Source organism: Vanacampus margaritifer, chromosome 6, assembly GCF_051991255.1.
Source record: "Vanacampus margaritifer isolate UIUO_Vmar chromosome 6, RoL_Vmar_1.0, whole genome shotgun sequence".
Classification (NCBI taxonomy): domain Eukaryota; kingdom Metazoa; phylum Chordata; class Actinopteri; order Syngnathiformes; family Syngnathidae; genus Vanacampus; species Vanacampus margaritifer.
In genome coordinates, this window is record NC_135437.1 from 14,317,391 (window position 1) to 14,331,195 (window position 13,805).

Genomic DNA, 13,805 nt, shown 5'->3' on the forward strand with positions numbered 1-13,805 from the left:
ATTTTAGTTGCCCATCCCTGCCCAAAACGTAGGCTAGTATATGGCACATGACGTCATACCAATGTTTTGACCAAATAAAATGTTTAAATAACTCACTTATAGATTGTAGCTCAGAGAGATACTATCAAACTTTACCACTATGTTAAGTAGTTATTAACTAATCTTCCAATTGTAGCTCTCGTTTTAGTAATTGTACGGCAAGAGCATATCTCACCTCTTACAACCAAGCTGGCAAAGGAGGTCACATTGTCCACGGTCGTCTGTGCCGTGCAGGTGTAAATTCCGGCGTGCTTCAACTGCGCATTCCTAATCATCAGCTCTCCATCTGAGCTTCCGTTCTGCAAAACACAACAATTGTTGAACTTTGATGACTTATAAAGAGGTGAGCAAGAGGAGATGCAAAAGACAGCTGGGATGCATACGCTTGCTGGAGAGATCCAGCCCGCTGTTACGCATACACTTGCTGGAGAGATCCAGCCCGCTGTTACGCATACACTTGCTGGCGAGATAACGAAAGGCAGTCCGACAAGTGATGCGCAAGAGAAGGCGGCTAAACAATGACATGAACACACCTACTGGTGAGATCCAGCCCACTGTTACGCATACACTTACTGGCGAGATGACCAGAGGCAGCTTGATAAGCCTTTTTGGTCGGCATCTCCAAATGAAGTTTTTATGGTTATATTACAATTAAAAATCTGACTTGTATTTTATCAAATGATCATTAAATGGCATTATTACTGTATATTTTTCATTGGAATTATTCAAATACAAAGTGGATCATAAAATTGCAGTATCAATGAGGCTAAAACCCGATCATTTCAAGGGTTAATGAGCATGCTATACTCATTTTGGAGAGTCAAATACTGTTATGAATACTTTCAAAACCATATTAAATCAAAGTGGACCACATTTTATGAGTGGAAAAAAAAACAGCATTATGTAAAACCTATCAAATTCCAATGTGGTGTGTGGCAATTGTCCACAGCGCTGACCACCACGGCGCGGAGGGAGCGATTAGGTTTGAATCAATGTTTGCTATCAGAAACTGCTCTTTCATTAGCCTGCATAAAATGCACCGTTAGACCGGGGGACTTCCAATTCAGTGGAAATCTTTCATCGCCTCTCACCGGGGTGCGTTCATAATGTTGGCTGTCCTTATCGAGGTCAATGACTCGGCCGTCCAGGGACCAGATGAAGGTGATGTCCAAGGAGGCGTCGTGTGACGCGGCGCACTGCATCCAGGCGTTTTCCCCCACTTTGACATCAGCGTTGGAGGGGGCCAAGGTGATCTTTGTGGAATCTGTATTCATATTCATTAGCATATTCATCACCTCAAGAAATTTAGATATAGAAAATGTTATTTATTTAAAGGCGCATGTGCATCTATCTTAAAAATCCAGATTCATTCATTCATGAACAATGTGAATTGTACTTCCTGTATGTGAAGTGCAGAAGGGGAAAAAATTGGTGGACTAAGCTAGTTTGCGCATTTGTCCACAGGGGGGCAGAAAAGAGCTGCTTATGGATTCTCAACCACAACCAGTCACAGCTTATATTGCATCCAGTTGCTTTACAATTACTTGACATTCAAGCTAATAAAATGCTTTATATAGAACACAATGATGCGTATATCACATTAGATCTATTCCTGTCTCCACCCTGTAAAAGTATCCTCTCCAAGTGTCATTATTTAACATCAGTCGACATGTGAAGGTCAAAGTCAGACAGCACAAGAGTGATGATTTCCCAGCCAAGGCTGACATCGGTCACACTGTGCGGCAGGTAGCGGATAGGAAGAAGCGTATTTACGTACCTGTTACCGTGAGAGAGCCCGTGCTGTTGGCCTTGCCCCGGTCGTTGTGGGCAAAGCAGGTGTACGTGCCCTCGTCCGTGCGAGTCACGTTGAGGATCTCCAAGCTGCCGTCCTCCCAGATGAACATCCTGAACAGATAGAGCGGGAGAGCATATATATATATATATATATATTTTTTTAAATAGTACTCTGTAATACTGTACTTACTAAAACATACTAATAACATAATTAAGAATGTAAAAAATTTAACAGTCCAGCATGATGAATTCATTGTAGCTCTTTCTGGTGACGCAAAACAACTGTACGACATGATGCAGTAATATTAGTCATTCTTTGCAGAGGATAAAGAATACGTGTCTATAAGTATTGCTATATTGTCTGTGCTGTTCTGTGTTCAAATATCTGTTGCTTAAAGGATTACAACAGCACCACATAGCAATTCATTAGCCTGGCTATGGCATATCCTGGTATGTGTAAGAATGAAGCTAGCATACTTAAGGGCAAAGTTATGTGGTTGTTTGAAATACTCAGTGTATAATTGGCTTTATTTTATGATTAGTTTGACAGTGAACTTCAAATGGCAGCGGCAATTGCCCACTATCTGTCAAACTACTGCTTGTAGTGAAATGACTTGAGTTTTTCCCAACATAAAGCGCCACTCATATTTAATAATTTTGCTCACAAGTCAAAGCAAAAAATGCAAAAGGAGGCTTGTATCTCAAAAACCGTAAGATATCAGAAACCCAAGTCACAAGTCATCGCTGTATTTGCTCCATTAAATTATATTCATTTAGTCCAACAGTGTATCCTGGAGTTTTTCTCTTGGTTTGGGTTGTCCAATCAGATATCAGCATCTGTGTGTCAGATTTCAAATTCATCCTCACAGGGCCGGAGCACTGGCCCTTGTAGATGTCAGCATTTTTCCGTCTTCTGATTGGTTGGTCAAAACCAACATTAATACGTTTAATATTCGGCATCTCGGGATAGTAGGATGTTTTTTTATTTCAATATTTTATGTTTTTGTCATATTATTAGATAAATATTGATTCTAAACTGCTCCAGATGAAGTGTTGTGTGCTAAATTATTGATGTTTTTTTTTTTAACTGCTTAAAATAGTGGTGGTATTAAAAGGTGTATTAAGTCTGCTGAAGGCCATCGCTGGTTTGAATGCTGAATAAAACATGCAGACGCCGGGGTTAAAAGTCCACTGTGTATTATTCCATGTGTAGATGATGAAAAAAAAATGTTATAAAAGTGCTTAGATTATGTGACGCTTCTCAAATAAAGTTTGAAAAGCGAACGCGTGAGGGTGAAAGTGAGCTGAAGGCAAAAAGAAGAGACGTCGGATTCCCTTTTTTCTTTGCATATTTCAACCTCATGAATGAAAAATAGCATCCACGCCATCGAGGCGATTAAGGGGCATATGCTGCATAGTAATTTGACCGCCGATCCTCCCGCGTTTGATTCCCTCCGTGGGGGTGGGGAAGAAGGTCGGGGGTCTCCCAGCTCCCCCCCAGATTAGGCTTGTTTTGTCAGAGAGGGGTTTACCCGTCAAGATGAGCTTAACGTCAGGAACACCACATCAACAACATGCCGTTCAGAATTAGGGAATCCGCAGCTTATTTCGATCCCTCAAATGGCACATTAGGGTACGAGTCATCACATGTGGTATTTTGACCCAGATAGAAGCGGGGTGAAGCTAACATTTGGGGGTGTCAAGGACATTTCATGGCGGATTCTCGCTCACCTGCTGGAGTTGGACAGCAGTTCGGTGTCCTTGCTCCACGAGACTTTGGGCTTGGGGGCGGCTTTGGGTCGACACCGGATAACCACTCGGCCGTTTCGAGGCGCGAGGACATGCTTGACCGGGTTGTGTTCGAAGGTGGGAGCGCAGTCTGGAACAGGAGAGGAGAGAATATGGATTATTGATGAAAACAAGTATGCGTTAATGATACATTTTATATTCAGATTGAAGTCGCAGCATCCAAGCATCTATCTATATTCTCCAGCGCTCATACTCATTAGGTTCATGGCTGAGCCGGTGCTTCTCTCAGCTGACTTTGGGCATGAAGCAGGGAACACCCTAGACTGGTCAACAGCAAATCACAGGGCACAAATAGACTAATCTGGGGTGTCAAACATATGGCCAGCGGACCAGAATCCGCCCGTCAGGGTGTCAAATCTGATCCGTGAGGGCACAACGCAAACTCCAGTTTTTGACAAAAATTAACTGTTGTTGCTATTTTTTTCCACTGGAGCGCACATTGACGTCCACTTAACTCATTTGCTCCCAAAAACATATAAATATGTTCTATTTTAAATGTTTTAAGTGTCCCAAAGACGTATTTCTATGTTTGTTTTAAATGTTTGTTTTTTTATGCTAGAGCATACAGAAGGCTTTGAGCTGGAGGTGGCAGACATGAAGATGCTGAGGTTCTGTTTGGGAGCAACCAGGATGGATAGAATCAGGAATGAGTACATCAGAGGGACAGCACATGTTAAAGGCTTTGGAGATAAAGTCAGAGAGGCCAGACTGAGATGGTTTGGACATGTCCAGAGGAGAGATAGTGAGTATATTGGCAGAAGGATGCTGAGTTTCCAAATGCTAGGAGGTGTAGAGGAAGACCAAGGAGGAGGTTTATGGATGTGGTTAAAGAAGATATGAAGGTAGTTGATGTGAGAGCAGAGGATGCAGAGGACAGGGTTGGATGGAGGCCACTGATTCGCTGTGGCGACCCCTAAGGGAAAAAAGCCGAAAGGAAAAGAAGAAGAAGATACAGAAGGCTTTGATGCAGCCTCTCAACTGCAAAGTACGGTTGAAGAAATGGTAGTTATTACACAAATGGCCAGCAGGTGGCAGCAGAGCAAAAAAGATCATTAGGGCCATGTTGAAAAAAAGACAATTTACTCACAATTCTAAATAGATTTTGTGAATAATGATGGAACTTAGCTATATTCTAATGCTAATTGCGGAAAAAGATAGAAATATACTTTTTTTATATACTTTCTTTTGGTAGGCTCCATGTTTTTAAAGCAATAGAACACAATATTCTGTGGGCCTTGCAAAATCAGTCAAAATCCAATAAAACAGCCGGGAGTGAAGGGGGTTGCTTCAGTGAAAATGGCTGGGGGTTAATGAGTTAAATGACATTCTGAAATTTGGCGGTTACTCAGGATTTTATGCTAACATTTTGTGCTCATCTTGGTTAATATTTTTCAGATAGAGCTATTATCTATCTTATCAGATAGATAAGATAATAATAATAACTGAGAACGTTTTTTTTTTGTAATTATTTGCACCAAAAAACAGGAAATATTTTTAATCTGTCATTATTTATAGATTACTAGGCCATGGACATACTGGTCCGGCTGTTCTGGGGGGTGACAACACAAAAGTAAACAATAACAGACAAACAATGCTGACTCTCAAGACAAACCAAATCATGAAATCAAAGCCCCAGAAAGAAGAAACAAAGCTGACGTCTTGAATCTTAGATTAGCTCCAATTTTATTAGCCTTAATAGAAACCTGTATGCTTAATCATATTTTGTCCAGATAATGGAACTGATATTGTGTTCATTCATACCGTAGTTTTCATTCTGTTAGTGACTGATGATAACAATCTGCAAATACAGTAAAATGAAGCACCATGTCTGTAAACGCCGAGCCTATTCGGTGAACTGAGGGACAGCTACACAGGCAATACATTTGAATTGGGAACTTGAATCTGCAGTGGAAATCCAGCCTTAGTTTGAAATGAGAAGTTAACATTCCAAAGTGCTTTCGGGACTCACCAAACACACGCATCTCCGCGTTAGCAAAGATGATTCCGTGAGGATTCTCAGCGATGCACTGGTACATCCCAGAATCTTCAAACGTCAGGCTGCTGAACGTCATCTCCCTGTCCAACTGTGCGCAATAAGGAGGCGTAATCAAGTAACATTTAAATGGGTCCAAATTGCATTAGCGAGCAGAGGGCCGCAAATCAAACTGTCGGATGTTGACATGCACAGATGAGGGGATGCTCATTTGATTGGGAGAGGCTATCATTAATATATCAGATGCATATTTTAACACCCCCGCTCTGCTGTCACTGCTATTTTTCTATTAATTGTTTACCCTGGCAGCAGCTCAAAACGGAGAAACTATCTCGTGACATAACAAGCTGTCGGTGTGCCAGTTGTCTGTCACAGGCGGCTGGACTGCAGAAGCTGCAACGTGCTGGCTAAATATCTGAGCGAAGCATGAGCTTGAACATTACCGGCTCTCCATTCTTCAGCCAGCGGATGCGTGGTTTGGGTTTGCCGCTGGCCAGGCAGGACATGGTGTAGGCGCTGCCGAGGTCTGGCTCTGCGTTGCTGATGTGCTCCACCCACTCAGGAAAAGCTGGAAAGTGTGGAAGGGAAAACACTCCATAATTAAGGTGTTGGGTTATTCACACAACAGGGTAAGCTAACATTACTATGTGTGTTTATTTTTGGAGATAGAACTCTTTCAAAGAGAGCGTTTACTTTAGCATCCAGAGCTAGGGCATAGCAACTGGGTAAGCTAACAATAGCATATGAGTTTCTCATTTGGGGACAAGCTGAAGGCAGAAAGAAGAAACACGCTGGCAACAAAATGGAAACTGTAGAATGCTAAGGGACACAACACGATTAGCTAACATTACGATAATGTGTGTTTACTTTGGTGAGAAATCTCTTTCAAAGAGAACCTCAATTTTAGCCTCCTGAGGTAGGGCACAGGAGCTGAGTAAGCTAACATTAGCATGTGAGTTTCTCATTTGGAGACGAGTTGAGGGCAGAAAGAAAACAGATACTGGGAACAATTGAACAATTTTCTTCAAGTGCAGACTGAGGGCATCAAGAAAAGAAGTGACTCGACTGTCGACAGCTGTGTCGTACCTTCCACAGACAAATGCGCGCTGTGGTAATCTTTTCCCTTGGAGTTGATGGCCTCGCACTGATACGAGCCGCCGTCTTGCGGCCTTACGTTGTACAGGTGCAGGTGAGCCCCTGCCATGCGAACTTCATGGTTGGAGGGCAGCTCTCCGTTCAACTTCTTCCAGCGGATCTCCGGGACGGGGCTGGACAAAGACAGAGACAACCACTGGGAATCAGAATCAGAATAGCTTTATTGTCATTGTATTGTATGACGAAATGGAACAGACACAACCTGTCGGAGAAAAACATTAGGCAACAGTGGAATACAGAGCAGGAGTCCACCGGGTCACCTTATACAGTGCCCCGTTTTCGCAGATGAAAATACAAGACAAAACATAAGGTAACGGGAGGGGGGAAAAACAACAACAACAACCCCATACTGATCTCATGTAAAGGGAGCACAGTATGGATTGGGGGAGAATAAAAAACCTCAGCCAACAGGCAGACATTAATACACTTCACAAAGACTAGAACATGCGGAGACAGTTTGGATTTAAATTAACAATATTAAATAAGGACAACAAATATATCTTTGGAAACAGCTCTCAATGTAACTACAATTACTATAAAAGCACAAGTTAGATGGTGTAGATCAGCGATGAGCAATATTTTTTTCCCATTTAAAAAAAAACATATTTCCTCTACAGTAAACCCCCGAATACTTTGGCATCATTTGCAGACCCCCCCAAATTTAAATTTAAAAACAATAATAATAATGTTTTTTTCATATGCCAAACCCCGTGTTTTGTGGAAAATGTATATTGGAGGTTTATCAGCGTTTTAGGTTTTTTATTTCCATTCATTCTATTAATTTAATTTCCAGCACACTTTGTACACACTGTTATGACAAATCCAGCCAGTTTCATGCTCTGCAGTGAAATGGCCTTCTGTGTTAGAATTTCCCCAAAAGTTTTTGCCTTTTTCATTGCAAATCCTTTAAGTGAACATCAAATTTTGATGCCGTGCTGTGCTAACATTAGCCAGCATAGGAAAGAAAAATTCGGGATTCACCATCACTCATTTGTCAAGGATACCTGCTTCTGATTGGGGTTCATTTGGGTCAAGTTTGTTGATACCCAAACCATCATAAATGTACTTTTTCACTACATTTTTGGGACATAAACCATGATAGGTGATTCATTTGTTGGAATAATGATATTAAAAGAGGTTAGGGGAGATTCTCTAATGATGAAACAAACTATAACTGGTGTCACGGTAGAATTTACAACCATATTATGTGAGTTTCCTGACAACAGTTTTTCTTTATCTCCAACTTACTTTCCCAAAGCAAAGCACTCCAAAGTGATGTTATGCCCCGCCAGAGTGGTAGTGTCCGGGAACTTGACATTGAGGTCAGCCGGATACTTCCGGATTGGACCTGTGACATAAAGAAACAGAACATAAATTCATCTGTGCGAGTAAACCGATTGTTTTTTTTTGTTTTTTTTGAGAGAGCGTAAACATATTGGATGAAAGAGAGTTAACTGACGTTCGCTGAGGGGAACCAGCGGGATGTAGTTGGAGAAGACGCTCTTGGAGATGGAGGAGCTGGACGCGATGCACGAGTAGTTGCCGCTGTCCGAGGCCTCCACTTTGGAGATGTAAAGGTTGCCTGTTAACTGCGAGATGAAGCGCCTTTTGTCCAGCGGGATAAAAGTAGGGAACTCGTTGAGGATCCATCGGAACGACAGGTTGGCTGCACAGACCCAAAGCACCCGCCTGTCAATCACTGTCTCGGACGCATAGTAACCGCTCTGGAAATAGCCGAGGCTTTGAATGTAACATTAGCTCAGCGTGAGCCGTCTGAATAGGTGCAAATTTAAAAAATAAATAAACAAATAAAAAAGGCACATTTATTTGACGCTGAAAAGGATTTATTATTCATTTATTGACCTTTCAGATTAAAATCGTATAATTCTCCTGGAGTGTGGTGGGATAATAGAGAGATGTTGTCTGGTGGAGATGATTTTGCATGAATATGAAAGCATGGGGATGAGACTAAATATATCAATTCAATTGCAAATACGAAGCGGCAGAAAATTGAATCAAGTGAAAGCAAACTGGAATAAATTATGCAGGATGAATAAATTAAATGATGCCAATAGGGTCCAAAAAGTGCAGTAAAAGATCTAAACCTGTTGTTGATAATGATTACTACTTAAAGTGGAAGTCACCCCATAAACATTTCTTGACAACTAGTCTACACATGACATTCTGATTAATATTACATTTGAGGAATATGAGTAATGAAGCAAAATCTAGCTGTTTTTATCCATCTCAGGGGGCGGCCATTTTGCCACTTGCTGTCGACTGATGATGACATCACAGTTGCTCAGGGCTTAGGCTACGACCAATCACAGCTCACCTGTTTTCAGAAGCTGAGCTGTGATTGGTTGTTACCTGAGCATCTGTGATATAATTTTCACTGGACAGCAAGTGGCAAAATGGCCGCCTACTGATATTGCTAAAAAGTGCTGGACTAAAATGTTAATAATATTATATTATATTATATTATATTATATTATATTATATTATATTATATTATATTATATTATATTATATTATATTATATTATATGTTATATTGATTGTATAATTATATTTTGTAAAACTTCATCTACTGTAGAAAAGTTTAGGGAGCCATATTTTTGTTGACGTTTTTATTTAACTTTATAAGACATGCTGCTTAGCCTGCTAGCTCCCTGCGCTATTTGTTAGCATTTTAAATCAGCGTTGTCTATTTTCTAAGATTGAAAAAAAAAAAAACTTCAACACGTTGCAAATCTGAAAAGCTGGTGAATACACATGACCTTAAATGCCTTTAAACAAAAGTTAAGTGTTTGGGAGTTTGTGTTACTCAGAATGTTGATTCCAAAAATTTGCACTTTTACTACAAATAAATATCGGCCTCCGTGACTACTAAGAAACATCTTTCATCCTGCTCACCTGGATGATGTGGCGGAGGAGCACAGAGAAGAACTGCCCCCTGTCCTTCTTTGACATACACAGACTCTCTTTCCTCCGATGAGAAAAGGTCCAAATCTGAGAAACAAAGAATTTAAAAAAAACACACCAAATACTTTATGTCAAGAGATGGTTTGACCCACTTCAATCAAACTTACATCCAAACTGGACCGACGCCTCCCGACTGACGAGCGCTCCGAACTTGTTGCTGGCCAAGCAGGAGTACCTCCCCTCGTGCTGGTTTTTAACGGGCTCGCTGATGACCAGGTTGCCTTCCGACAACGTGTAGTGTTTGTGCTCAGCGCTCAGGTCGATTTCGACACCGTCCAGCATCCATCTGCAAGGAAAAACGTGGCCTGGATTTGAAATAATAATTATTCAATAGATTGTGAAGAATTAAACCGTTTGCGCGTGTTGGTTTAATGCTGCAATTCAATTCATTGTGCTGCTCTTTCTGGTGTGCCCATTTTGGCCACCAGGAGGCAGTATAATACTACAGTCATGCAGACATTTTGACAACTAATAAGCATCCATCATTCACAGATTTTCGCTATTTGCCATCCGTCCAGAGCCCACGCTGTTTATGCCTGTGCATATTGCTATATTATCTGTCTAAATGTGTTACTCCATTGCTTGTTTAAAAAAAAAAAATCCAATCCATAAAATTTTCATGAGATTTTTTACTATCTAATTGTATCTCTTTTATTATAATTTTTTTAACTCTTGTATAACCGACATCCATATAATGCATGTGTGCAATTTGCATTGACATCTGCGCGAAGATGACACGAGTACGAAGACGCGCCACGGAACATCATTTACATACATTTGCATGTAAATTGGCTGAGCTCATCATAAAACGGTCTTCGATTTGCTGCACTGTGAAATGAAGTGTCAACTGTTGCCAACAACATTTAGTTTATTTGCCTTTTTTTTTTACCCCCGTTTAACCACTTGTACTGACAGTTAAATCATTGTTAGTGGGAGGACAAATGATGGAATTTGCATATTGTTGCCATCTAATGAAAAAGGAATACACAGTAAACGGTTAAGCGTTTTTTTCATTTGCTTTTTGTGTCTTTTTTTTAAGGAACCATGGGATCAGTAGGGGGAGCTGGAAGAAGAAAAGTCAAAGCTGCAAAACTCCAGCGTCGTCTCGAATCAAAACCAGTGTAGTTGATGTAGCTTCCACTTTTTTTCAGCTGTTAGTTTTCTTGCTGCCCATAGTCTCCACTTTGCTGCAACTGTCGTTTTCATCACTGCCCACAATCGTCATTTTGCTTCAGCCGGCAGTTTCCTTGCTGCCCACAGTCTCCACTTTGCTGCAGGGGTTTCTTTTTTCTCCGCCCACAGTCTCAACTTTGCTTCAGCAGTTGTTTTCTGGCTGCTTGCAAATTCTTGTTTGCTTCAGTGGTCTACAATCGCTACTTTCTTGATGCCCATAGTGTCTACTTTGCTGTAGTGGTCCCCCTTCATCATTGCCCATAGTCTTCATTTTGCTTCAGTGGTTCATTTTCCCACAGTCTCCACTTTGCTTCAGTTGTCCATTGTCTCACTAACACACAGCCTCCACTTTTGATTAAGTGGTCTGGTTTCCAGATGACCATAGTGTCTTGCAATGGCCTGCCTTCATCATTGCCCACAGTCTCCATTTTGCTTCAGCTGTCAGTTTTTTTTTTTTTGCTGCCCACCATCTCCACTTTGCTTTAATTGTTCATTTTCTCACAACCATCTAGTCTCCACTTTTGATTCAGTGTTCTGCTTTCTCGATGCCCGTAGTGTCAACTTTGCTGCAGTGGCCCACTTTTATTGTTGCCCACAATCTTCATTTTTCTTTAGCTGTCCATTTTCTCATAGTTTCCATTTTAGATTCAGTGGTGTATTTTCTTGCTGCCCACAGTCTCCACTTTGCTGCACCTGTCTATTTTCTGTCTTCTCCCAGTCTCACTTAGCACAATGTTTTCACATTTTATATGCAGTATATTAAAAGTGTTTTGTTTTTTTCCATTTGAATGACTGGCTGCACTGTTAATAAATGTTTTCATCATTATAATAATATAATACCAGCGATGTGCAAGTACCGATACCCAAGTATCGGTTTTAGGCTGATACCAGCCTTATTTTAAGGTAGTGTGTACTCGTGTAGGCTGCCAATACCAGCCATCGATACTTAAAGCAAAACAATATATATATATATTTTTTTTTTATAAATGACATTTAGTAAGGTCTCCTCTGCAGTGTTGGCACTATACTGCGGCAGTTTGACACATCGGCAAATCATTATCAATCAACAATTTTTTTTGTCCTCTCTATCGGTGAGTGAATACTTGTACTGGAAAAAAGTGATATAAAACATCCCTATCTAATTGGCAATTTTCATTCCACTACTAACAACATTTTATTTATTTATTTATTTTACAAAATCTGGAGATAGATACCTGCAATGTAATTTGCAATGTCATTGTTTACTGTACACTCATAAGAAATGTGGAGGGAGGGAGGTGCAGGGAGTCTAAAACAAGCAGTTATGATGTGAAACATATGTTACTTGTATGCGGCAGGTGGACTGGCTCGGGCCCGGCAGCTCATGGTGATTTTGTCCTCAGGCGACTCCTCGGGGTAGATGGTGTCCACCGGCTGCTCCTCAAACACCGGCCCATAACCTGTGGCTTCATCTACAGGGGAAACGGGGCCGAAGGTAAACAACAACGACCACCAGAACCTTACAAACATCAACAAAATCCGGGTGAGTCCTGGTGACAGTTTTGGGGCGCTTCCATCAAAATAAATGACAGCTGTCTTAGCATTGAGGCTGGAAAAAATATATTTTTCAAAAAGGATATGTGTAACTTTTACTGAAATTCTTAGACCATAAATATAACCCAACTGACTGCTGTTGTTTTTTCTCATACATTCCAGTTAATGATTCGCCCAGCCAAATCCACAAGGTGACTTTTGGCGGCCAACTGGTGCATATTAAGGTTTTGCTTTTTTTTTTAAATGCAGATGCATGGTGATCTAAACGTCAAGATTCGAGTTTGCCTCAGTTCTTACTGTTGCGATTAAGATGTGGCAAGATGGATTTGATCTCGCTGGTTGGACTCTTAGTTATTGCTTACTCAGAAATAAAAGGAAAGTGCTAGAAATGAGGCACCGCAGGGCCGATAAGAGGCAAATTAAGTGAGAAAATCAGTTCTGGGAACTAGGGAGGATTGCGGATCAAGATTTCTTTTGAATGAATTTAAATTATAAGCACAGGCACAAGTGAAGAGAATATTAGCAACCCCTCTGCAAATAAATTATTTGTAGGTAGAAGACAGCGATGATTCATGGTGGCGGTCCAATTGTTTTACTGTAATGTGGGATATGACAGATGGCGGGGGAGGGGGGGTTGTCAAAGCAGGCCACAGAAGGCCTGGAGACACAGCGGTCTCTCGCACCCTCTCGTGAACTTGTGTCTGACTTGCCTCTGTGTCCTCTCCACAACCCACACAGCTGCCTCATTTGCATATTGCGAGCTGTCTCCAATACTAGATCGGAAACTGGTAAAACTTCTTCTTTTTTAACTTATTGGCAGTCACAATTACCAACCATGTCTCACTGTGGAATGACAATTTTATTGGAATTTGACACACCTAATCAAAGACAAATTTGCTTGACCAAATTACGTGGCATTGAGTTGTTACACCATGACACTGAGTTATATAATGCGATGAATTATATGTTGTCAACAAGGGCCTGCGCTGCGTAAAAATGGGCGCAACTTCATTAACGACGGATCACGACTCACCTGTTTTCTGGGTTTGATCATGTGACGTTAGCAAACTGAGCCATAATTGGTCGTTAGCTAAGCCCCGAGCAAACGTAATGTTCCAGTCAGCAATGGCGAAATGTGTTTTTAAACCCTTTTTAAATCTAAGAACAAAAAAAATGTCATCTATAGTTAACCTTTATTTAACTATTATAAAATGCATTATTTATTTAGCTTTCATAAAATTTTATATTCATAAATGTAAATTTCTAAATTCAAGACCTTAATTCCAATTATTTTAGATTGAGATCGACACTTTAGAATGATTTTC

At 40.8% G+C, this 13,805-nt stretch overlaps 1 protein-coding gene across 5 annotated transcripts in view; it reads right to left on the minus strand.

Moving 5' to 3' along the window:
• The window catches only part of cntn1a (contactin 1a), a 65,347-nt gene that overhangs the window by 14,472 nt on the left and 37,070 nt on the right, over positions 1 to 13,805 (minus strand). For all 5 annotated transcript variants that reach the window (XM_077568323.1, XM_077568326.1, XM_077568322.1 and 2 more), the window contains exons 4-15: positions 12,272 to 12,398; positions 9,882 to 10,060; positions 9,706 to 9,801; positions 8,250 to 8,456; positions 8,039 to 8,138; positions 6,722 to 6,903; positions 6,079 to 6,203; positions 5,612 to 5,726; positions 3,565 to 3,712; positions 1,817 to 1,944; positions 1,131 to 1,303; positions 215 to 338 (exon numbers count right to left, since the gene is read on the minus strand). In XM_077568323.1, coding sequence (XP_077424449.1) covers positions 215 to 338; positions 1,131 to 1,303; positions 1,817 to 1,944; positions 3,565 to 3,712; positions 5,612 to 5,726; positions 6,079 to 6,203; positions 6,722 to 6,903; positions 8,039 to 8,138; positions 8,250 to 8,456; positions 9,706 to 9,801; positions 9,882 to 10,060; positions 12,272 to 12,398 — 1,704 coding nt within the window. The remainder of the gene's footprint in view (positions 1 to 214; positions 339 to 1,130; positions 1,304 to 1,816; positions 1,945 to 3,564; positions 3,713 to 5,611; positions 5,727 to 6,078; positions 6,204 to 6,721; positions 6,904 to 8,038; positions 8,139 to 8,249; positions 8,457 to 9,705; positions 9,802 to 9,881; positions 10,061 to 12,271; positions 12,399 to 13,805) is intronic.